This window comes from Gossypium hirsutum, chromosome A05 (assembly GCF_007990345.1).
Source record: "Gossypium hirsutum isolate 1008001.06 chromosome A05, Gossypium_hirsutum_v2.1, whole genome shotgun sequence".
NCBI classification, from domain to species: Eukaryota; Viridiplantae; Streptophyta; class Magnoliopsida; order Malvales; family Malvaceae; genus Gossypium; species Gossypium hirsutum.
Window position 1 is genome coordinate 22,482,074 of NC_053428.1, and position 23,751 is coordinate 22,505,824.

Consider the following 23,751-nt stretch of genomic DNA (forward strand, 5'->3'; position numbering starts at 1 on the left):
TATCTACACATTATTTTCATAACACTTAAATACCTATGACACTTATAACATAATTGGTCACTTAATTTTGTATCACACTTCATAATAGTATCATACATTATACATATGTGCCCATAAATGAGGATTTTAATCCAACATTAAACACTACTTTCGAGACTATTGGGAGGCAGAGGCGAGGCCATCTCAGTTTCAGGAGTTGGTTTCTTTGTTTTGATTCGCTTGATGTCACCATAGAAGTAGGAAAGGAAGCCCCATAGAGACAGAGCAAGAGACACACCCTTCTCGGCTTGAAACTTCTCATTGAAGAAAAATACTGCCAGAATCTCTGTAACTGGTAATAGAACCGATATCACTACACCCGATAGCAATGATGATGCACAAAACACTACTCCAATTGCTCCCAAGAAGAAAAATTGCCATATTATTGCACTAAAAATCGCAACTATGTAGTATTTTGTTTCTCCCAGCTCAAATTCCCTTGCTTCCCTTCCAATCACCTGCAAACACAGACAACCTTTCAATGTATTAGTTTCTCCTGGCTTTGAGCAATGTACTAGCAGTGGTGATCAGTTGGTTTGTAGAAGCTGAAACAGTATCTCACTAGTGTTGGTTTTCAATAGGCCAAAACTGCCTTGGCTCTTTTTATTAAAGACACAGGTGATAACTGATAAGATTAGAAAGTTTTACTTCTAGTTTATGTGATATAGTCATTATTGGAAGTAAAGACTATTGGTGATTGTGTATTCCTAAACCAGAGACAATATGTTCATAATCTCCTAAACTCAGCTGGCATGAGTGAGTGCAAGTCTCTGTCAAGTCCCATGATCAGTTCAGCTAAGATAAGAGCTATAGAAGGAGATCTTTTGGCAGACCCTCATCATTATAGAAGTCTTTGTTGGGGAGCTACAGTATTTGGGAGTGACTAGGCCACACATCAATACTGTCAATGAGGCAGGCTAATACATGGCTCAACCTGGAGACAGCCATTGCAGGCTGGTCAAACAGCTCATTATCACTGCCTTTGCTGATGCTGACTGGGGAAGCAACTTAGAGGATCGAAGGTCAAGTCTGGTTATGTAGTGTACTTTGGCTGCAATCTTGTTTCATGGCGTTCTAGAAGAAAACCTGTGGTTGCTTTGTCAACCTCAGAGGCTGAATACAGTGAGTATTGCAAGTATAGTTTCAGAGATCACTTGGATATAGTATTTGTTCCAAGAGCTTGGAGTTAGCTTGTCAACCAGTGAGTTAGTGTGTATATAGATTTATACGCAAATCGAATCTATACATAAATAGTATATCAAACTATAATATTATACAAATAAATTTATATTTGGTTTTCTAAAAATAACATGCACATCTTAAATATAAATTAGTAAAAATTTTAATATATTTAAAAGATATGATTAGACTTCTATCACTTGTCCTGTAAGAAGAGGATAACTAAGAAAGAGACAAAAAACAAACCTTGAAATCATTGTTGACCAGCATCCCGACGGTGCAAAAGGCAGTAGCAACCAAACACATCACCAACTGAATCTCCATCACAAGGGCGTAGCTGATCTCTTGCTTTGCCTTCTTGTACGTTAGTTCCACCAAAGGCAATATAAATCCGTATAAAGCCGCTGCAGCTAAGGTCATTACGAACCCCAAAATATATTCCTTGTTGGATTCATTCGCAGGCCGGTCGCTGCTCGAATGCAAAGCCAGAACGCCAGCCCCTATGGTCAACAAAAACACGGCGTTTATGGAGTAGGCAGTGAACTTTTGTTTCACCAACAGGAAAGCAAACCCCGCCGTGAAAGCCAACTGCGACGCGATGATCAAAGAAGAAGTCGAAACGGGGAGACGAGATAAGCCATAGGAGTAGAAGTAGTTATCGAGGCCACTGAGGATCCCGAGGACGATAGCGGCAATGAACAACGGTCGTTCCATACAGAAAACCTTGTTTTCCGAGGTGGGATCGGCCGTCCTCGAACGATGCACGTAAGCACAAGCGATGGGGAGCAAGATGATGGGGCAACCCGCAGTCTGGAGCCAGCTCGAGAACCAGATTCGGTTGCCACCATGGATGAAGTAGAGACGGGTGATAAGTGGACCACCGCAGTTGCCTATAGAAAGGATGATGCAGTTTATTACTAAGAGAGCTTTTCTTATGGTGCCGCCATCCTTCACCTCCATGATTAATTTCTCTGTTTTGTATTTGGATATTTTTGCATCTCTTTCCTCTGTTTCCAAGGTCTTTGTAGAATGGAAAAAAGCCAAAGTAAGGATAAGACAACCATATAGCTGCTGTTATTGACTAAAACTGAAAAAGAATAGCCTCTTTAGCCAAAGGGATATCAACTCGTTGTATTAAATTCCATAATTTACATGCATTTCGAAGCAACTATAAGTATTTTAATCTATGATATAGATCATATTTGATTTTAAAGAAAAAATTCATTCTTAATCAATTCGATTCATCCAGGGTTTATCAAAGAGGGTCCAGTTTTTTTTACACCAGAGAATTTTATTGTCGATGCAACGTCTAACAAACATTCCATAACTGTTGGTCTTCATCAGCTCTCAATAACAGCCATGAAATTTTGCGGTCGGGATACTACTAGCTGCATATACATAATCCACTCAACTCACCATATTCATTTCGTTTCAATCTTGAAATTTTTTAACACTACGCACTGAATATACAGTTAAACACTAACTATTTTATGCTGCAATTGTTCTAAACGTTATATTACATAGTAGCATTAAAGAGGTTCTTTTTGTGTGTGTGTGTGTTTAATATAAGAATATATTGAAGTCATCTTTAACTAATTTTGTCTAGTCTTAGTATTGTATCTAAGTATCATCTATAAATACCTTCACTTGCCACTAAGATGAGAGTACATTATTGTAATTTAAATTTTTTAAAATTTTAACAAAATTCAGATGAGATAAAATTAGAGGTGTTATGGGACGAGTTGAGTAGGATCGAGGTCAAGTTTAAAAAATTTTCAAGTCAAGACTCACTTTTGGGTCAGTTTGGTCAACCCAAAAGCCCATTTTACTATTTTAAAAATAATAAAGTATTAAATTTTTTATATATTTCTATAATTAAATTTAAACTTAAAATTTTTTATTATTTAAATTAAATTTGGGCTCGACCGAATCAAAATACAAAAATCCTTATCCAAACCTAACGTTGAACAGGTCTAAATATAATTAATTTAAAAAAATATAAAATATAATAAAAATTAATTTAAATACTAAAATTACTTCTTAAAATACTATCAAACTATAGTAAAATAACTCTAAATATGAGAGTTATCCCACTCCAAATTAAGATTTTTGCTAGTCCCTAACAAAAGACAAAGAAAAAACAACATAATAATTTAAACAACTCTAAATTAAATCTACTAGTCCTTGATATTCTCAAAAATTGCCTCAATATCTTAGATCCAAATCCAATTAAAAGAATCTTTATTCACTGTAATTAATGCTCAGTTAAAAAGTTATAAAATGGTCACTTAATTAATCGTGTTTATCTTTTTTAGTCCAATTCCATTATCTATTGTTAACTTTGTGACGGAAAGTTGGCACGACAATTTTTGAATAATATAATATCAAATTTAACTTTTAACGTTTATAAATTGTATTAATTTGATCTTGGTTCTAAAGAAATTAATCATAAACATTTATACATTATTTCAATTTGATCTCGATTCTAAAAAAAATAAAAAAATACATAATTTTTTTTAAAACAATTTATAATAAATTAAAAAATGCATAAAAGTTATTAAAATATAATATAATATATATAAATACATAAAAAATTATAAGAAAATATAAAAAAACTAAAACTTTATAATAATAATAAAAACTTCGATAAACAAAATAAAAATACACATAAAACCTAAAAAAATAATTCAAAAAAACAAAAAAAAAGAACGTACTAAAAATTGATAGCCGATGATGATGAAGTTTAAGAAATGCCATTTCTCCAATCCTCTGGTCCACAAAGTTGAATTTTCTTTTTATTACAAAATATCACTGAGTTAACTTTACCAACAAATGACCTAAGCTAAATACTAGAATATAAATATCAACCTCCGCTTCATGCGGATGACCCTTGGTCCCATTAAAATATTTCTTACTTTGACCGATTAGTAAGGGTTAATTTGGCAATATTTTTAAAAAGTGTTTTTAAAAAGTGCTGTGAAAAAGTGCTTTTGAAAAGTGCTTTTGAAAAATTTGGTTTAAAATTTGAGTGTTTAGTATTGCTGTTAAAAAGTATTTTTGAGAAATAAAATATCAATTTTAGATATGTTATTATAAAGTAACAAATATGCATTTAAATAATATTTAAATTAGTTAATATTATTATATTTTAGTAAGAATATAAAAAATTATTATAACTTCTTGTTAATATTTTAATATATAAAATATAAATTTTAAATATTTTTAAGCAATAAATATTAATTATTTATAAAATTTAATTAGAACATATAAACTATATTTTAAATATTTAAATATAACTATTAAATATTTGTAATTAGTATTTTAAAAAATATTTTTTTATTTTTAATTAATGATTTTAACAAATTTGTAATTAAGCACCAAGAAAAAAAAAGAGAAAGTGTTATGTTATTGGAGGGGTAAAAAAGTAATTAAGCATTAAAAGTGTTTTTGGGAGAGAAAAAGTTAAAAATTTTAGTTTCTCATTTTCAAAAGTGCTTTTCAAAAGCACTTTTGAAAAGTTAAAAATTTCAGCCAAAAGCAGCTTGTTTTGCTCAGCTTTTCTTCCAGAAGTACTTTTGAAAAGCAATGTAGAACTGGCCCTAACTGTGAGTCTTCGGCACCGGTCAGATACCACTATCTTTTTTAATATTATATGTGTATATATATTATATTTATTAAAAATAAAAAAAATTATATATAATATACAAAATAATTTAAAAATAAATTTGAAAATATTTCTTATTAAATTCTAATATATAAAATATGAAATTTTAAAAATTCAAAATAATATATAAAAGATGATAAATATTTTAAAAATTAAAAAAAAGTAATTAAATTTCAAGTAATTGCAAAAAAAAAACTTAAAATTTAACTTTTTTCTTTGTATGGGGTTGGCGTTGACTCTTGTTGTCTCCTCAAACAAGCAGTCGTGGATCCACCAGCTCGCCCCGAATTACGTGGTAGGTGACATTTTTGGGAAGAACTGCACCTCATCCAATCCCTCAAGAGGTAATAGTTCTGGAATTAGAATCCTAATTTGGTTTTGAGGATTTAGTTAGGTCTGCTTTGGAAGAGGGAAAGAGTAACAATAAATCTAATCTAAAGTTTCGATTTCACCACTTTTCTGGGTTTCTTTTTTCTTTTCGAGAGGGAAAAGTACAAGTGAAATGAAAATATTTATTATAATTTATTAAATGTTTTGAAAATTCCAATGTTTTCTTAATTTGTTTTATATTTTTTCTGATTATTTTAATTAGGACAAAATTAAGATAATATTTAAATGTTGAAGGACTAATTTTTTAAAATCATCACCAAACTAAAAATATTGAAAGTTAAATTTATAATTATATCAATTTTAAAACTCCTACAACATCTCATGTTACAAAGTTAATGGTAAGTAACAGAGCTGGACAAAAAAAAAATTGATTAATTAAATGATTATTTTATAAATTTTTTATACTTAAGTGATAAAAATAAAATCTAAACATCACTGGGTGATCTATCGAGTAAATTTCTCAAAAATTTATTATTTGTTTTACGAAACATAATAAAAGCATATTTCATTAAATTAAATTATTTTATTATTATTATTTGACCTTATTTCGATAACTAAATTATCTCTTCCTTATAGCTTTTGATCTAAAATGTTAACTATATTAATAAAAAAAAAAGGAACACACTTAATCAATGAGCACAAGTAACATGTTTACTTCTTTTTCATGTCATCGATGATATGACTGTTAATCAATAATGTAGTCGTTAATTGTTATTGACCAATATATTTTTTAAAATTTTAAATTTCTTTAATAATTAAATATTAATAAGATGAGATCCATATTTTAATTTAACCGAAGTAAATCTATAAATTCCAAAATGGAGAATTTAGAATGTAATGAATAGTCATGACAAGGACACTATGGCAAAGGACATTTTCTTATCCAACTATGCTATCCATGAAATGAATTCCTATAAACAACTAATAGCCAACCAAAGTTACCATAAACAACTAATAGTGGGGATTACGATGAAAACGAATTTCTTCTTAGTTCTTTCCCCTCTCTAATATTTTTTTATTTTTATTTTGGTATTTAATTTTTTTTCTCAATTTTATATCTAAAGTACTAATCACTTTTTATTTTGGTGCTTAAAATATACTTTTATTATATTTTTAATTTATTTTTTGATAGACGTTAAAAAAAATTTATAATCAAGTGACGTCTTTATATAAAAAATAAGTATTTTTTTATTAAATGTATATAAACATTAAAATATAAAAAAGTAAATAAATATATAAAAAACTAAAAAATATATATAATATGAAAAAAATATAATTTATAAATAATTTATAAAAAAAATAATTTATTAAAAAATTTGATAATTAAAAATAAATTAGTTGAAATTAATGATATTATTATAAAAAATTGTAAAAAATTATAATTTTTTTAATTTTTATATAATTATGAAATTCTAAAATTGTAGTTCAAATTCAATGGTTTTTTTTTTAAAATTACTTGAAATTTAAATACAATTTCCATTTTTATAACATTTATCAATTTTTATATATTATTTTGAATTTTAAATATGCATACTTTTATATTTTAGAATTTTATAAAAATTATTTTTAAAATTTTATTTTAAATTTGTTTATATATTATATATGACATATAATGCACTAAAATATATTATGTGTAAATATTTTTTATATATAAATATTAATTAATAAAATATATATTTAATTTAAATTTAATAATTCCACAATTCTCTATATAAGTATTACTTTTACAGCATTATCTATAATATATATAAAAGTATGAGTTTAGAAAAACTTTTAAATTGACCGAGAATATCATTTATTTTCTATAATATTACTAAATTAAGTTTAAAAATAATTATATCTTAATTTAAAATTATTAGTTAAAAGGTTTGCTAATTTTAAAATAAGAGTTATTACTTGCCTAGGGCACTAAAAATAACACAATAAATAATTATAATTTAATTTAATTTAATCTACAATTGACGTAAAAAAAAATTGAATTAATCTTAATTTTTTAAAATTGTGCTAATTTTATGATTGTAATTGAATTAATCTTGTTATTCTTTATGCAATATAAATTCACACAATTTGCTTTGATTTACATACTATATAAACTATAATCTTGAGTTGGACTTTTTTATGCAAGCAAATAGTTCCACCAACTCAATCCTAAAGCAGATGACCTATGAGTAGAATCCCCATAAAAGAACTAATAGCCAACCAAACTTGGCACTTGGAATTTGTTAGGGATGACTATGATCACCAACCCTTAAACACTGCTTTTGAGAGTATTGGAAGGCAGAGAAGAGGCCATCTCAATTTCAGGATCTGGTTTCTTCTTTTTACTTTGTTTGATTTCACCATAAAAGTAGGAAATGAAGCCCCACAGCGAGAGAGCAAGTGACACACCCTTCTCGGCTTGAAACTTCTCATTGAAGGAAAATATTGCCAAAATCTCTGTAACTGGTAATAGAACCGCTATCACTACACCCGATAGCATTGATGACGCACAAAATACTACTCCAATAGCTCCCAAGAAGAAACATTGATTTATTATTGCAGTAAAAATCAGAACCACATAGTATTTTGTTTCTCCTAGCTCGAATTCCCTTGCTTCCTTTCCGATCACCTACAAATAGAAATAACCTTTCAAGTTATTACATACATGTTCATTGTAGTTATAAAGTGAAATCATTATATTAAATAAAACCTTTTTAATTAAGATTAATAAACTCGGCTTCAGTTTCCTTCTTAAAAAAGGGTTTATCAGCATAGCTACTTGACACTATATTATTTCATACCCTATAGGTCAATTATGTGGATTTCATCAATTAACAAATTTAATTAATATTAAACTTTTAAATTATATTTATTTTTAAGCATTAAAAACGAAACGTGAGCATATGGTTTTCTTTTTGTATTAAATTTTGAAAAAAGAATCAAACTATAATGTTATAATCAACTGTACAAGAGGGCAGAGATTATACTCCCTTATCGATATCATAAAAATGAATTTAGATTTGATTTTTTGCATGCAGATTGATATACTAAATATAAAATAGTTAATAAGTTTATAAACTAAAAAAAAAAAAAACTATTTCGTCAGACTTAACTCACTTGTCCTGAAAGAAGAGGAATAGCTAAGAAAGAGGCGAAAAAACAAACCTTGAAATCATTGTTGACCAGCATCCCAACGGTGCAAAAGCCAGTAGCAACCAAACACATCACCAACTGAATCTCCATCACAAGGGCGTAGCTGATCTCTTGCTTTGCCTTCTTGTACGTTAGTTCCACCAAAGGCAATACAAATCCGTACAAAGCCGCTGCAGCTAAGGTCATTACGAACCCCAAAATATATTCCTTGTTGGATTCATTCTCAGGCCGGTCGCTGCTCGAATGCAAAGCCAGAACGCCAGCCCCTATGGTCAACAAAAACACGGCGTTTATGGAGTAGGCAGTGAACTTTTGTTTCACCAACAGGAAAGCAAACCCTGCCGTGAAAGCCAACTGCGACGCGATGATCAAAGAAGAAGTCGAAACGGGGAGACGATATAAGCCATAGGAGTAGAAGTAGTTATCGAGGCCTGTGATGATCCGAGGACGATAGCGGCGAGGAACAAAGGTCGTTCCATGTAGAAACGCTTCTTTCCCGAGGTGGGATCGGCCGTCCTGGAACGATGCATGTAAGCACAAGCAATGGGAAGCAAGGTGATGGGGCAACCCGCGGTTTCGAGCCAGCTCAAGAACCAGATTCGGTTGCCACCATGGATGAAGTAGAGGCGCATGATAAGTGGACTACCACAGTTGCCTATTGAAAGGATGATGCAGTTTATTACTAGGAGAGCTTTTCTCATGGTGGTGCCATCATGTTTAGGTTCCTTCACCTCCATCTGTTCTGTATTTGGATTTTTTGCATCTCCTTCCTCCATCTCCAAGCTATTTGTAACAGAATTTATCAAAGAAACAGAGGTCAATTACATGTACGGAACAAGCTAAAGTTAACAGAATTTAGTATGTAATGAATAGTTATTACATGGAGACTATGGCAAAGGCCATTTTCTTATCCAAATATCCATGAAATGAATTCCTATAAACAACTAATAGCCAACCAAATTGCCATTAACAACTGTTTGGGATTATGGATTACGATGAAAACGAAATTCTACCGTGCCCTTTTTTTTGTCTACCAATTCGCGAAATATTTATTTTTCATTTTGGTATTGATTTTTTTTTTCAATTTTATATCTAAATTCTAATCACTTTTTAATTTGCTAACTAAAATAATCACCAATCACAAAGTGTCATGTGGGTCTTTATGTAAAAAATAAATATTTTTTATTAAATGTATACAATCATTAGAAAATATAAAAATAGAAATAAATATATAAAAAATCAGAAATATATATAATCTAAAAAACATATAATTTATAAATAATTTGTAAAAAAATAAAATTTACAAAAAAATACGATAATTGAAAAAATAGTTGAAATTAATTATACTATTACAAAAAATGTAAAAGAAATTATAAATTTTTAATTTTTAATTTTTTATATAATTATAAAATTGTATTTCAATTTCAAGTTTTTTTTATACCTTTTTCATTTTTATAACATTTATCAATTTTTATATATTATTTTGAATTTTAAATTTTTATAATTTTAAATTTTATAATTTTATAAAAAATTTATTTTTATACTTTTATTTTTATTTTTTTATATATCATATATGATTTTTTTACATTTTTATCAATATAATAAATAATATTAAAAAATAAAAAAGGACATGTGGTTTATTGTAATAGTGTCACATAGTCGGTCAACACTAGTCAACTCCAATCAACAATCAGTCAAAGTCAAAATAGTTTTGGTTGACCAAATGTTGACCAATGTTGACTAGCATGGATCGAGCTTTGACCAGTCATGTGGCATTATTAGAATACAACATGTGTCCTTTTTTTAATATTATATATTATATGGATTAAAATGTAAAAAAATATATATAATATATATAAAAAATTAAAAAAAGTATATAAATTTCAAGTAATTGTAAAGAAAAACTTGAAATTTAAAATTTTTTAGAATTTTAGAATTATATATTTTAGAATTTTATAAAAAAATTATTTGAAGGTTACTTTGGCTACCGAAATGGCCTAGTAAAACCGTTTAATTTCGTAAACATTTATTTTCCTGATTTTCTTTTTTTTAAAAATTAGGATAGTTATTCAAAGACGTCCGATTATTAAGTTAAATAAATTTAAAGTCCAATTTATTAAAGGTCATGTCATTTGAAAAACTCGTATAATTTTGTCAATTAGCTTGTTATTTTTGAAAAAAAACTCCTATTTCATTGCGCAACAAAATAAGTGAAACATTTAGTTTTATACAAAAAATCGTGTTTTATGCCATATTAAGCCAGTTATTAGGGTTATTTGATTTTTAACAAGATTCTATACATGTAAAATCTCAAAAAAAAAAAACAATCTCAAGCCACAATCCAAAATTAATAAAATTACAATTCCAATAAAAACCATAATAAAAAGAAAGTAGAATTTAAATTTGCTTTATCAACTAAAAATTGAGATGACACCTTTAAATGTTGTATCCGACTCTAACCTCGGGGTTCATCTGTAAGGATAAAGTTATTAGGGTGAGCTTTAAAAAGCTCAGTGTGAATCTTCACAGAATAGACAATGTATCTACATACAGATAGCCAAATTACGATAAACGTATATCCAACAACATTCCTGATATCATAGTAGAGCACGACATCATAAAAATACAATTTTATATGCGTAGGCATGCTCATATGAAACAGTCAAAATTTTCTACCCATTCATCCGCTACACACCATGAGTTTACCAAAACTCATCATTCGAACACCAAAACAATAAGAGTTGTAGCTCAATGTAGATAAACCACCAATAACAATTTGCAATTAAACTGCCAATAATTTTGCAGACAAGCTACTAGTAAGTTACGAATAAATCGCCAGTACTCTGAATAATACTCCAGGGTTGCAGTTGCTAGTATAATATTGCGGATAAACAACTAGTACTCCACAGAATTCCCCCGTCACCCATCAATCCTAATCCTTATGCAATGTGACATGTCATATCAATAATGTAGCAAATCATGCTCATCAATATCAATTTCAATAACGGTGGCATGCTTAACATGCATTCAGTAATACAATATCGGTGGCATGCTTTACATGCAATCAACATGTACGGTAATATTCAATGGCATGCTTACATGCAATCAATATACGATAATATTTATTGGCATGCTTACATGCAATCAATATACGATAACAATCAGCACGTTATAAGACAAGTAAAAATAGTGCAAATCAACCAATTTCATCAATTATACAATCGACTTTAAACTTTATAGCACTTACACATTTGGATAGACACGTCTAAGGCCTTAGAACATTCGACCAATACCAATTAGGGTATTTATTGTATTCGGCCAACCCGCCTTACTACTTACTATATTCGACCAACCTCATGAGTGGCTTAAGGCCATTCGACCATCACAAAAATAACAGATACAACGCATTCTTTTAACAATCAACAATACAAAAAAGTTAGGACCCATACCTGAATAACAAAATCCGAAGCACTAGTGCTAATCAGCAGTTCTTAAGTTTCAGATCTGACTAAATCTAGTTCAGATTTGTACCTAACACAAAGAAATACTTGTTAAAAATCAGTCCGTAGTCCCACTATAGGATTCGGTCAGATCAGAGAAAAAATGATAACCACTCAAATCCAATTTTGGAGTTAACTTACTCTTTTAATGATTTAAAAGGTGATGTGTTCAGCCTTCTTATGATATCACTGACAACTTGAGACATTTAGATCTAAACCTTCCACAAATTAAACATAAAAGAAAACATGTGAGAATTGGCCAAAAATGGATGGTAGATTCGACCACAATAAAGAAAGAAGAAGAAAAAAGGGAAAAAAACAAAACAAAGAGAGAATGAGAGGTTATTAATGGACGACGGCAACAATGGTGACTAGCCAATTGAGCAATGACAACAGTGAGAAAATGGGAGAGCAGAGGGGCAACAACAATGGAGAATCAATAGCAAAAGAAAGAAAATAAAGACGAAAGGAGAAATGAGAAGGGAGGGACAGAAAAGGGAAGAGGAAAAATGACCAAAAGAGGCTGAACAGAAAAATAAAATACTATTTATACTTAGGATTACAACATGGGATGGCACAGCTAGGGTTTTGGCCAAGAATACAGAAAATAAAAATTATATAAAGGAAGGGATTCAAACTCAAGTTTTAAGGACAATTTCACTAACACTTAACCATGAAATCAATAACTCATTTATATTTAATTGTACAAAAGATAACATGTAATACCCCTTAACCTCAACCTGTCGCCAAAACAGGGTTATGAGGCATTACCAGAATTAAACATTAATAAACGAACAACACTAAGTCATAAATCTGTATTTTAATTTAAAATTTCTCAAATCCCACTTTTAGGTCCCTAATATTGACTTACGAGGCCCAAAATATACTTAGAAAGTGTTTTGGAATTAAACCGGGAACTTTGGAAACTTTTCCTTGAGAATAGGGGCACACGCCTGTATGGCCTGAGACATGCCCGTGTGGCCTGTCCATGGGGCTCCCATGGCCGTGGGGCCAGCCCGTAGGCAAATCTGACTTTCTCACACGGCCGTAGGACTAACCTGTGGCCAATTCTGACTTTGCCACACGACTTGGGCACACGCCTATGTGACTTGGCCGTGTGAAAACATTATTTTTCACCATTTTAAAGTTATTTTCACATATCAAACACACCTAATTCATGCCCAATACATTGACTTATAAATCTTGATCAAATAACATTCATCTATTCATTTCAAATACTTCTTAAAAGTTACAAATTACTTACACCCAAAACATAAATATATTAAGGTGACTAAACAAAACCTAATACATGCTGCATTTTCAAAAGATGGATTCATCACCAGAAACTAAGCTGAGGTTGGGATTGACTCAAATGCTATACCGAACTTCAACTTTAGCTAGCCTGTGCACGGAAACAAACCGTACACTGAATATTGGAAATACTCAGTGGTATTACCATAATTCAATTTATAGCAAATATAAAATATTATAAACATGCATAGATAATTAACAAATCATACATATAATTCATACTAAGTTATCATATTTCCATTGTATCATTTTCATTATTTGATTCAATATCTCATCAATAAGATTACCAACTATTCATGAACCTTTGGTTCATCTCTCAATCACATATAAATATCCAATTCACATTCAAATATGAATAATTCATGAACCTTGGTTTTATGCATTCAATCTCATAGCACAAATTGCATTTCTCAATTCATCTTACAATATCATTTTCTCATTTCATTCAATAATTCAATTTATCAATTTCATTTGATTTTTCTCTTCACATATATTTCCCCTATTAACATAACTCGGACTTTGGAGGATACATGGATCCAACTAAACACACCAGAGTGGCGGCCAATGTCTCATTGGATAGTTTGAAGCAATAAGTAACGACTAACGTCTCATCGGCTAAGCCGAAGCAAAGTGGCGACCAACGCCTCATCGAATCTATCAAAAGCAAATATGACACACCAAGTGTCTTATCGACTCGAGATCGAAGAATCCCTGAACTCTTTATATCCACCCTAGCCCGACTAGTTAATAGGGTATCGGAATCATTTGAATTCAAATCAATCACAATAACAATTCAATCACAATTTCAAATTCACCACAAATCATTATACAATTCAATTTCACACATGTATACATTCAACAATCAAATCCAATTCACATTCAATTCAAATATCACTACTTACCTCAATTTCATTTTCCATGCACATATATTAAAATTAAACATTTAATAATAAATAACTTGAATTAAGGTAATACAAACCGATATTTTCTCGAGCTACTCCTAGATCACTTTTTCCTTTCCCTTCGCATTCAATGTCTCGGTTTCCTTGTTTGCTACGAAAATTATCATAATTATAATTAATTAATAACACACTTATTTTATAGAAAATAATAACTTTCCATGCAACTTTAACCTAAATCCCAAATTTATCCTAACTATTTTCATCTTCTTCCTTTTTATATTTCATATTATTTCCTTATTCAATTTCCATCAAAACTTTAATATAACCATCAAAATTTTATCATTTTTCCATAATTTTGAATTTCTACCAATTTAGTCCGTACAACACAAAACTTTTGACCTTGTTTACAATTCAATCCTTTAATCAATTTAAATCAAAATTTCTATCAATTAAACTCCTAATTTCATCATTAGTTCAACATAGACCCTACTTAAAAGTCTATCATCTTTCAATATTTTCACACAAATTCAAAAGTATTCAACTTTAGAACTTCAAAAACATCAAAATCACTAAGATAGGGACTTAATTGACTTACCAATTTAACTTCCAAGCTTTCAAACCCTAATTTCTCCTTTTTCTTTTCTTTTCTTCTTTCTTTCTTTCTATTTCGTTTCTTCTTTGTTTCTTTTTCTTGTTTTTCTTTCTTTTTATTTATTCTTTATTTCATTTTATTTCTTTCATTTACTAAATTAATAATTAATTATAAAATATCTAATTAATACAAATAAAAATACTACATGTGTATTCATACACACATGTACACATGTAATATTTCATCACCATACATTTGTCATTATCTCAATTAATTGATAAAATATAATAATAATAATAATAATAATAATAAGTAGCATCTTTTACTTAATTTATAAGTAAATTTATATATTATATACACTTGTACTAATAATTTAAATACACATTTATTTATTTTCTAAATTACACATGTCACTAATTTAGTTTAATTACTAATTTAATCCTTTATCTTTTCTCTATTCTATGATTAAGCTTTTATGCTCTATTTAATTTAATCCTTCCTACTAATTACTTCTAATTAAAAATAAATTTACTTAATTAAAATCTAATTCAACTCACAACTATCTTCGTAAATATTTTTTTTATAAATATTTACGAATTCATTTTCCTAAGACGGAAGCTTTAAACTCACTTTTTCAGTACCCGTGAAATGTAGGTCGTTACATAACAGTAAAAGTGGGGCGTGATGGCTGATGTGACATTGGTTGAAAATGGGAGCACAAGGTTTTGGTTTTAACTAGGTTTCCTGTCTAGGTTGCTCATATTCATGCTTCATCTAATTTTTCTTGATGCAATTACAAATTCACACAATTTGCTTTGATTTACATGCTATATAACTCATAATATTAAATTTGACTATTTTATGCAAGCAAATAGTTACTTATTGAAATAACTCAATCCTAGAGCAAGTGACCTACGAGTAGCATCATAGTTTTTGTTTGCACAGAGTTTGTTTCTCTTAATAAATTCTATTGAAGGCTTCATAAAATATTATAGAAAATAGGTCCTATGCTAATTTTAACTATGCAACGAGGTACCTCTAAAATATGCTTGAAATTTTATTTTATTTTTTACTTCCTGCCATTGGTGGAAAAGCATTATTATTTTCCTAATAACAATGGTACCAGGGAGTGATCGAAGACAATAATGGTACTAATAAGTGATACAAGATTAACTTTAATAGATGATGAGATACTATAATATTATGATATTAACTTTTAATTTTTTTTTATAAATTTATATTGTATGAAGTAAACACTCTTAAAAATATTTCTTTTTTTTATTTATATGTTATTTATTATTAAATTTTAATAATTATTTCTTTAATCACTATTATGTGTTTATTATTTAATTTAAGTATTTTTCATATTTATCATGAATTATTATTAAAATTGGTGTATGTTGTTCCATTTTTTTTTTAAATTGACATTATAATTTACTTTCTTATACAGTTATAAATTTGTATATTATTTATAAACTAAGAGAAATTATTATTATCAATCGTACGTAGGAATAATTAAAAACATATTATTTAAAAATTCATTAAAAATGAAACATGTAATAACATTAGGAATTAATTGATTAAAGACACATATATATATAAATTATTTATAATTATAATCAACATTATCATCTACACACCTTAAATTATTTAAATTTATTTATTAACTAATTTATTAGATTTAGTATAACTGATTTATACATTACATAAGCCCATGTATCGCCAGGCTAATATATATCAATAGACACTATGGCATAGGGTAAGGTTATTATTTTCTTATGAAACTAGTTGTGAACTCAATCCCCCTAAAAAAACTAATAGCCAACCAAAGTTGGCAGTGCTTGAAATTTGCTGGGGATAACTATAATCACAACACTTAAACACTGCTTTCGACAGTATTGGGAGGCAGAGAAGAGGTTATCTCGATTTTAAGATCTGGTTTCTTCTTTTTGCTTTGCTTGATGTCACCATAGAAGTAGGAAAGGAAGCCCCACAACGAGAGAGCAAGTGACACACCCTTCTCGGCTTGAGACGTCTCATTGAAGAAAATTACTGCCACAAGCTCTGTAACTAGTAATAGAAACAATACCAGAATTCCCGATAGCAGTGATGACGCACAAAACACTACTCCTATTCCTCCCAGGAAGAAACATTGCCATATTATTGCACTAGAAATCACAACCAAGTAGTATTTTGTTTCTCCCAACTCAAATTCCCTTGCTTCCCTTCCAACCAGCTGCAAATAGAAATAACCTTCAAGTGTCTACATATTTGTCCATTATAGTTATAGAATGAAATAGTTATCTCAAGTAAAATCCCTTTCTTCTTGTTGATAATATATACTCGACTTCAATTTCCTACTTATTTCATACTCTATACATCAATTATGTGGATTTCAACAATTAACAAATTTAATTAATTATTAAACCTTTAAATTATATTTATTTTAAAAGTTTTAATGAAACGTTTTCTTTATGTATTATTATAATTAACGGCATGAGAGAGCAGAGATTTTACTCCCTTTCGTAAAAATGAATTTAGATTTGGTTTTCCAAAAATGGCCTGAATTGATATACTAAATATAAAATAGTTAAAAATTAGTAAGATTTAGAAATTATAAATAAAAAAAAACACTATTTCAGCAGACTTCACTCACTTGTCCTGTAAAGAAGAGGAATAGCTAAGAAAGAGACCAAAAAACAAACCTTGAAATCGTTGTTGATCAGCATCCCGACGGTGCAAAAGGCCGTAGCAACCAAACACATCACCAACTGAATCTCCATCACAAGGGAGTAGCTGATCTCTTGTTTTGCCTTCTTGTACGTTAGTTCCACCAAAGGCAATATAAATCCGTACAAAGCCGATGCAGCTAAGATCATTACGAACCCCGTAATATATTCCCTGTTGGGTTCATTCGCAGGCCGGTCGCTGCTCGAATGCAAAGCCAAAACGCCAGCCCCTATGGTCAACAAAAACACGGCGTTTATGGAGTAGGCAGTGAACTTTTGTTTCACCAACAGAAAAGCAAACCCCGCCGTGAAAGCCAACTGCGACGCGACGATCAAAGAAGAAGTCGAAACGGGGAAACGAGATAAGCCATAGCAGTAGAAGTAGTTATCGAGGCCTGTGATGATCCCGAGGACGATAGCGGCGAGGAACAACGGTCGTTCCAAGTAGAAAAGCTTGTTTTCCGAGGTGGGATCGGCCGTCCTGGAACGATGCATGTAAGCACAAGCGATGGGAAGCAAGATGATGGGGCAACCCGAGGTTTCGAGCCAGCTCGAGAACCAGATTCGGTTGCCACCATGGATGAAGTAGAGGCGCATGATAAGTGGACCACCGCAGTTGCCTATAGAAAGGATGATGCAGTTTATTACTAGGAGAGCTTTTCTCATGGTGGTGCCATCATGTTTAGGTTCCTTCACCTCCATCTGCTCTGTATTTGGATATTTTTGCATCTCCTTCCTCCATTTCCAAGCTATTTGTAACAGAATTTATCAAAGAAACAGAGGTTAATTACATGTACAGAAAAAGCTAAAGTAAGAATGAGACAATCCAAATAGTTGCCATTACTGATTAAAACTGAAAAGAATGATACTTTTTAACCTAAGCAATATCAACCTCGTGGAATAAATTTTTATGTTAAAATATTAAGTGAAATCAATTTTTAAAATATTAATAGAATATAAAATATTTTTCATATTATAATTATATATTTATAACAAATATATATAATTAATAATTATTACAACCTATAAAATTTAAATGCAATGATAATACAAAATATATAATCACATAATATATTAATTTAATAATATGATAATTAGTGTTATAATTTTCACATATGATTAAACATGTTTTATTATGCTATACTAATAACATTATAATAAATTTAATTTCAATGATTTTGGAATTTAGGGTTTTTTTATGATTTTAGAATTTAGGTTTTTACTTTTAGTTTTTTTAATGTATTTATTAATTTAAATTATTAATATTATTATCTTTATATTAATTTTTTATTTAGAATAAATTCAACTTAGGTCAAGTTTCGAATAAATTTTAAATGGCAGGTTTGATTGGTATTGAGTTTGAATTTAAATATATATACCTATAGTATGTGTAAATTTGCTTAATTTAGTTTAAATAGTTTTGAATTTTTAAATTAAAATTAAAGTGACAATGTTAAATCAATCGATTATCTAACACCGACCATAATGTATATACATAAACTATAAATATATTAATCAATTATATTTAATCATTAATGAATATATAAACTATAAATATATTATACATTTTAAGATATGATATAATATTACATAATATAATATAATAGGAGTGTTAACTTTCAAATATTCAAATAGTACAGAGACTTAGAGTATATTTCAACAAATATAATAATTAATATATTATGTACTACTATTAAAGTATGTGATATAATATTACACAATGTAATAATATATTTTAAAACTATTAATATATGTATATAACTATTAATTAGTCCAAAACCAAAATCGAATTTATCAACATATTTGCTTTAATTGACTCAATTTGGTCAATTAAGTTAATTTTAATCACTAACTATAATAGATGATATACTATTACATGATATGATAATATAGTATGTAACTATTACTAAAACTTTAAGCATATATATAACTATCGTTATATTATATATTATAACTAGTATTTGTATCTCCATGTGAAACGTGGGTTGATTGTGTATATTAAATTTATAATATTGTTTATAATATTAAATTTTGTTTAAACTTTTTATGAATTTTTTTCAATAAATTATTAATAAATTGAAAATAGTAATGTAAATAAAGATATTTTTAAAAATATTTAACTAATTTAGAATAAATTATATTAGTGTTATTTAATTTTAAAAATATTTAATATTAATATAATAAAAAAATTTCATCATGGTTTAAATATTATTATCAATATTTGATAATTTAAATAATATTATTAATAAATTCTTACATGTTATTTGTTATATATATATTGTTAAATTAATTTGTTTTAATGTTAAAATGGTTAATATTTGATTATTAATTTGTAATTTTATATTTATCTTTACTCTACTTTTTTCATATAAGTGAACAATTATATTATAATGAAAGAAGGGTGAAAGGGTTTACAAATACAAAAATCGAATCTTGGACCTTTCTCCAATAAATTTGAAACTCATAAAGTTTGTCTGTAAATTAATGGCGTGATTGACATATTTGCTCTACTTTAATCAATGAATGTAATTAACTCTTGTTATATTTAAAAAATCTAAATTTAATTTGATAAATATTTTTTTGTGCTTTTTTAAAAACTATATTTTAAGCTTAACACTTGAATATTACAATATTAAAATTTAATTCAATTGAGAAAATCTTAAAATAAATAGATAAATTTATTTAAGATGTAAAAAAAAATTAAAGAGAAGGCATGGAATAACTAAAAAAATTTAAAAGGCGAAGAGTAAAAGAGTAATTTATCCATATTGTAAATAAGTGATAAAAGATATAATATTACATAATATTATAATGTTTAATAATAATGCATTTATGTAAACTATCAATATATTATATATTATACGATATGATATAGCATTACATATAATAGTAGGGCTAACTTTTAAATTTATACAGAGCATAAGAACTTAGAGCATATTTCAACCGATATAATAATAAATGATATATAATAATTAATATATTATGTATTATTGTTACAATACGTGATATAGTATTGCATAATGTGATAATATATTTTAAAACTATTAATATATATATCACTATTAATTGGTCCAAAATCAATACTGAATTTACCATCAAATTTGCTTGAATTTGCTCGATTAAGTCAATTTTAATCTCTAATTATAATAGATGATATTACATAATATAATAGAGAGATCAACTTACCAGTTTTACACCCTTTCATATCTCTTTCTATGATAAATATTTTAATATTCCAACTGTTAAATTTCTTGATATAATTGTACTTGTCATGTATGTAAATTTTTGAACTAATTCGGTATTTTTATCGTATTGATCTAAAATGCTATATATATATTAATATTTATTGAACGATTGAATTTTTTTTTACATAAAGCAAATAGTTAGGAATTTTTAGTTTACATCGAATTTGACATGCATGATCTATATGGATCGGTTATAGGGTTTGACAATATAATAATAAAATTTAGTTACAATTAGTAATTTAATTATTTTATATAAAAGAACTTTAATAAAGTTATATAAATTATGTTTTTATAAGGTGAATCTGAATTATGTTGTCATTATATAAAAATAAAATGAATTATTATATTTGAAATTAAAATATTTATAACTAAGAAAATTTAAAATTATTTGAATCCGTCAAAGCCCGTTTGGCTCAATCTGAGCATGAATCTAAAAAATTTGAGCTTAAAAAAATTCAAATTCAAAAGGGCTCAAAATAAAAGAAATTCGAACCCAAAAAAATTAAACCCAAACTAATTCAAACTCGATAAAATTCGAATCAAAATAAGTAAGAATACAAAATTCCATTAATTGACATGCATTTCTAACCACCTTATGGAAAAAAAAAAGTAACTACAAGTCTTATAATCTAAGTCCTATGATATACATCATAGATATGTTATTTATTTTAAAACAATATCTTTATGGTTAAGTCAATACCACTTTAAAAGGCTACACGTAGTATTTATTGTAAAACAATATTTATTAATATAACTATAGAAGGAAAGGTCTAAAAACTTGATACGTGGGTCAATCTCCTTTTTTCTTTATTTTTTCTTTTGCATTATATAGCAAAATTGTCAAATTTCAGTTTTAATCCCTAAGCTATACTCAAATTTAAAATTAATATAACAATGGTAAAATTTCAAAATTGATCCCTGTGCTATAGTCACTATATGTAAAAGGAAGATCCCTTGGTTGACATGTGGGTCAACCTCCCCTTTTTTTTCGCATTATATAGCAAAATGGTCAAATTTCCTTTTTTAGTCCCTAGGCTAAAAAATTTTAAAATTATATAATAATGGTCAAATTTTAATTTTGATCCCTTTGCTACACTTAAATCTAAGATTCAATTTTTATACTTCAACTTTTTGATAGAATTTGGTACCTCAATTTTTTACACTCATTGGTTAACCAAATGCTTTATTTTGATTAAAATATTGATGTAACTTTTAAGAGTTGTTAATACTATTAAAATTATTTGTTAAATTCAAATCTATTACAATGTTATTTTTTTTAATTTTAAAATGTTACATCGACGAATGTAACAGAAAACTATAATAATATTAACAATTAGATTTGAATTTTTAAATTTAAATAATAAATAAAATAATTTCTAAAAATAAAAATATAAAAAATACAAAAGCTTATATTATATTTTAATGCTGAAATATTTACTGAACGGGTAACATCCTTACTAATTTAATAGTTTATACTTAGGAGGAATGTCCATGACTCCTATATTGACACGTGGGTTTTTCCCGTAGGTGATTCATGTGGTTTTGCAATTTTTTTTTTCTTTTCATTTTTTGAGATAAGTTTTGAAAATTTGTTGAGCTGGTCACTTTTTAACTTTTAACTATAAAAGAGACACCAAGCAAATTACATGTTACATGTGGGCAGGTCGTGAACAAAAAATAGGATAAATTAAAATAAGAGATAAAGTAACTTTTTTATTTTATTTTTGAAATTATTTTACAGATTCTGCATTAATTTATAGTAATTTGTTTATTATTTATACTATATATTATATCTTTATATTATTATTGTTCATGATTTTTATTAATAATAAAATTTTAAAAAATATATATAATATATCAAATTATTATTAACTCATATATTGAATCTAAGATGATTTTGTTATTTAAATATCTTTCTGGTGCCATTCACCATGTTTGGTGAATTTACTATTTTCTTTCAATGTTGAGCATCTGCCCCTGCTCAAGGATAATATATTTTGTCTTGCCCCAATTAATGATATATCCTTTCTTTTCTGGCTAAAAAACAGAGATATATCCTCTTCGGCCAAAAGAGGATTAGCTGGCGGTCCAATAGCAGAATCATTGATTAGTCATGGAAATAGATTAATTATAAATTCTAATCATATTTATTTTTAATAAAATATTGTAAAATTAGTTATAACTCTTCTCTAACTTATAAATAAAAAGATAATAGTTTCAGCGCACTCGAACTTATGTTATCTTATATTGACAATAATATTCATATTAATCAAGTTAGATTCAATCACTACTGTCATTATCATTAAGGTTAGTTTATTTTCAATCACTACTGTCATTATCATTAAGGTTAGTTTATTCTTTTTTATTCATTTGTATGGAAGATTAAATTTTATTATTTGCTTCACAAAACATAATAAAAATATATTTTACTCATAAATAAAAATAAAAAAATTATGATTTAAACATTAAATTATATGTGTTTTTTTAGTTGATACTTAAATTATCCTTTTGATATAGGTTTTATCTAAAATCACTCTAAATATTATTGCACTACAAATCAAATTTTATAAACTTAAAATAAGTATATATAAAGTTGAAATATAATTTTATTATTTAAAATTTTATATTTTATAATTTTAAAAAATTTAAATCAAATTTTTATAATTTAAAAAAAAAAGTCAAAGTAGAATTTTATTATTAGGTGTATTGTCACTGGGACACTAGTGGCTGCTTACATAAGACACTTGAGTGGGGAAATTAATTTGGTCTTAGTTATTCAACTTTTATTTTGTTTTAATATAGAGTTTTGGGTAACCCATACGTTTTAAAGTAATCATTATATTACTTATAGCTGAAGTTGGTGAGAATATTATTAGATGGTAGCATTTTTCAAACTTACCATTGAATAATTATTTCATTATTACTAATTTAATTTTAATTTAACTATTTAATTAGTTCACACATAATTTGTAAAAGAATGTGACTCAAATCTTACTCATCTTTTATAATACCTCCAACTTCTCCTTAACATTATTACATAGTAAGATTAAAGAAAAAAAATGTTAAAG

At 27.7% G+C, this 23,751-nt stretch overlaps 2 protein-coding genes and 1 pseudogene across 2 annotated transcripts; all 3 read right to left on the reverse strand.

The window, feature by feature from the left end:
* Nucleotides 1-50: 50 nt before the first annotated feature.
* On the reverse strand, nt 51-2,486 carry LOC107957795 (purine permease 1). The gene is made up of 2 exons (XM_016893370.2): nt 1,465-2,486; nt 51-497 (listed from the first exon to the last, which is right to left on the reverse strand). Exons 1-2 carry the CDS (start codon nt 2,176-2,178, stop codon nt 138-140), a joined length of 1,074 nt encoding a protein of 357 aa, XP_016748859.1. The 5' UTR covers nt 2,179-2,486; the 3' UTR covers nt 51-137.
* Nucleotides 2,487-7,329: 4,843 nt separating this feature from the next.
* On the reverse strand, nt 7,330-9,322 carry LOC107957794 (purine permease 1-like; annotated as a pseudogene).
* Nucleotides 9,323-16,389: 7,067 nt separating this feature from the next.
* Nucleotides 16,390-18,212, reverse strand: LOC107960670 (purine permease 1). Its single transcript, XM_041113978.1, has 2 exons — nt 17,415-18,212; nt 16,390-16,945 (listed from the first exon to the last, which is right to left on the reverse strand). Exons 1-2 carry the CDS (start codon nt 18,165-18,167, stop codon nt 16,586-16,588), a joined length of 1,113 nt encoding a protein of 370 aa, XP_040969912.1. The 5' UTR covers nt 18,168-18,212; the 3' UTR covers nt 16,390-16,585.
* Between the last annotated feature and the right edge of the window lie 5,539 nt (nt 18,213-23,751).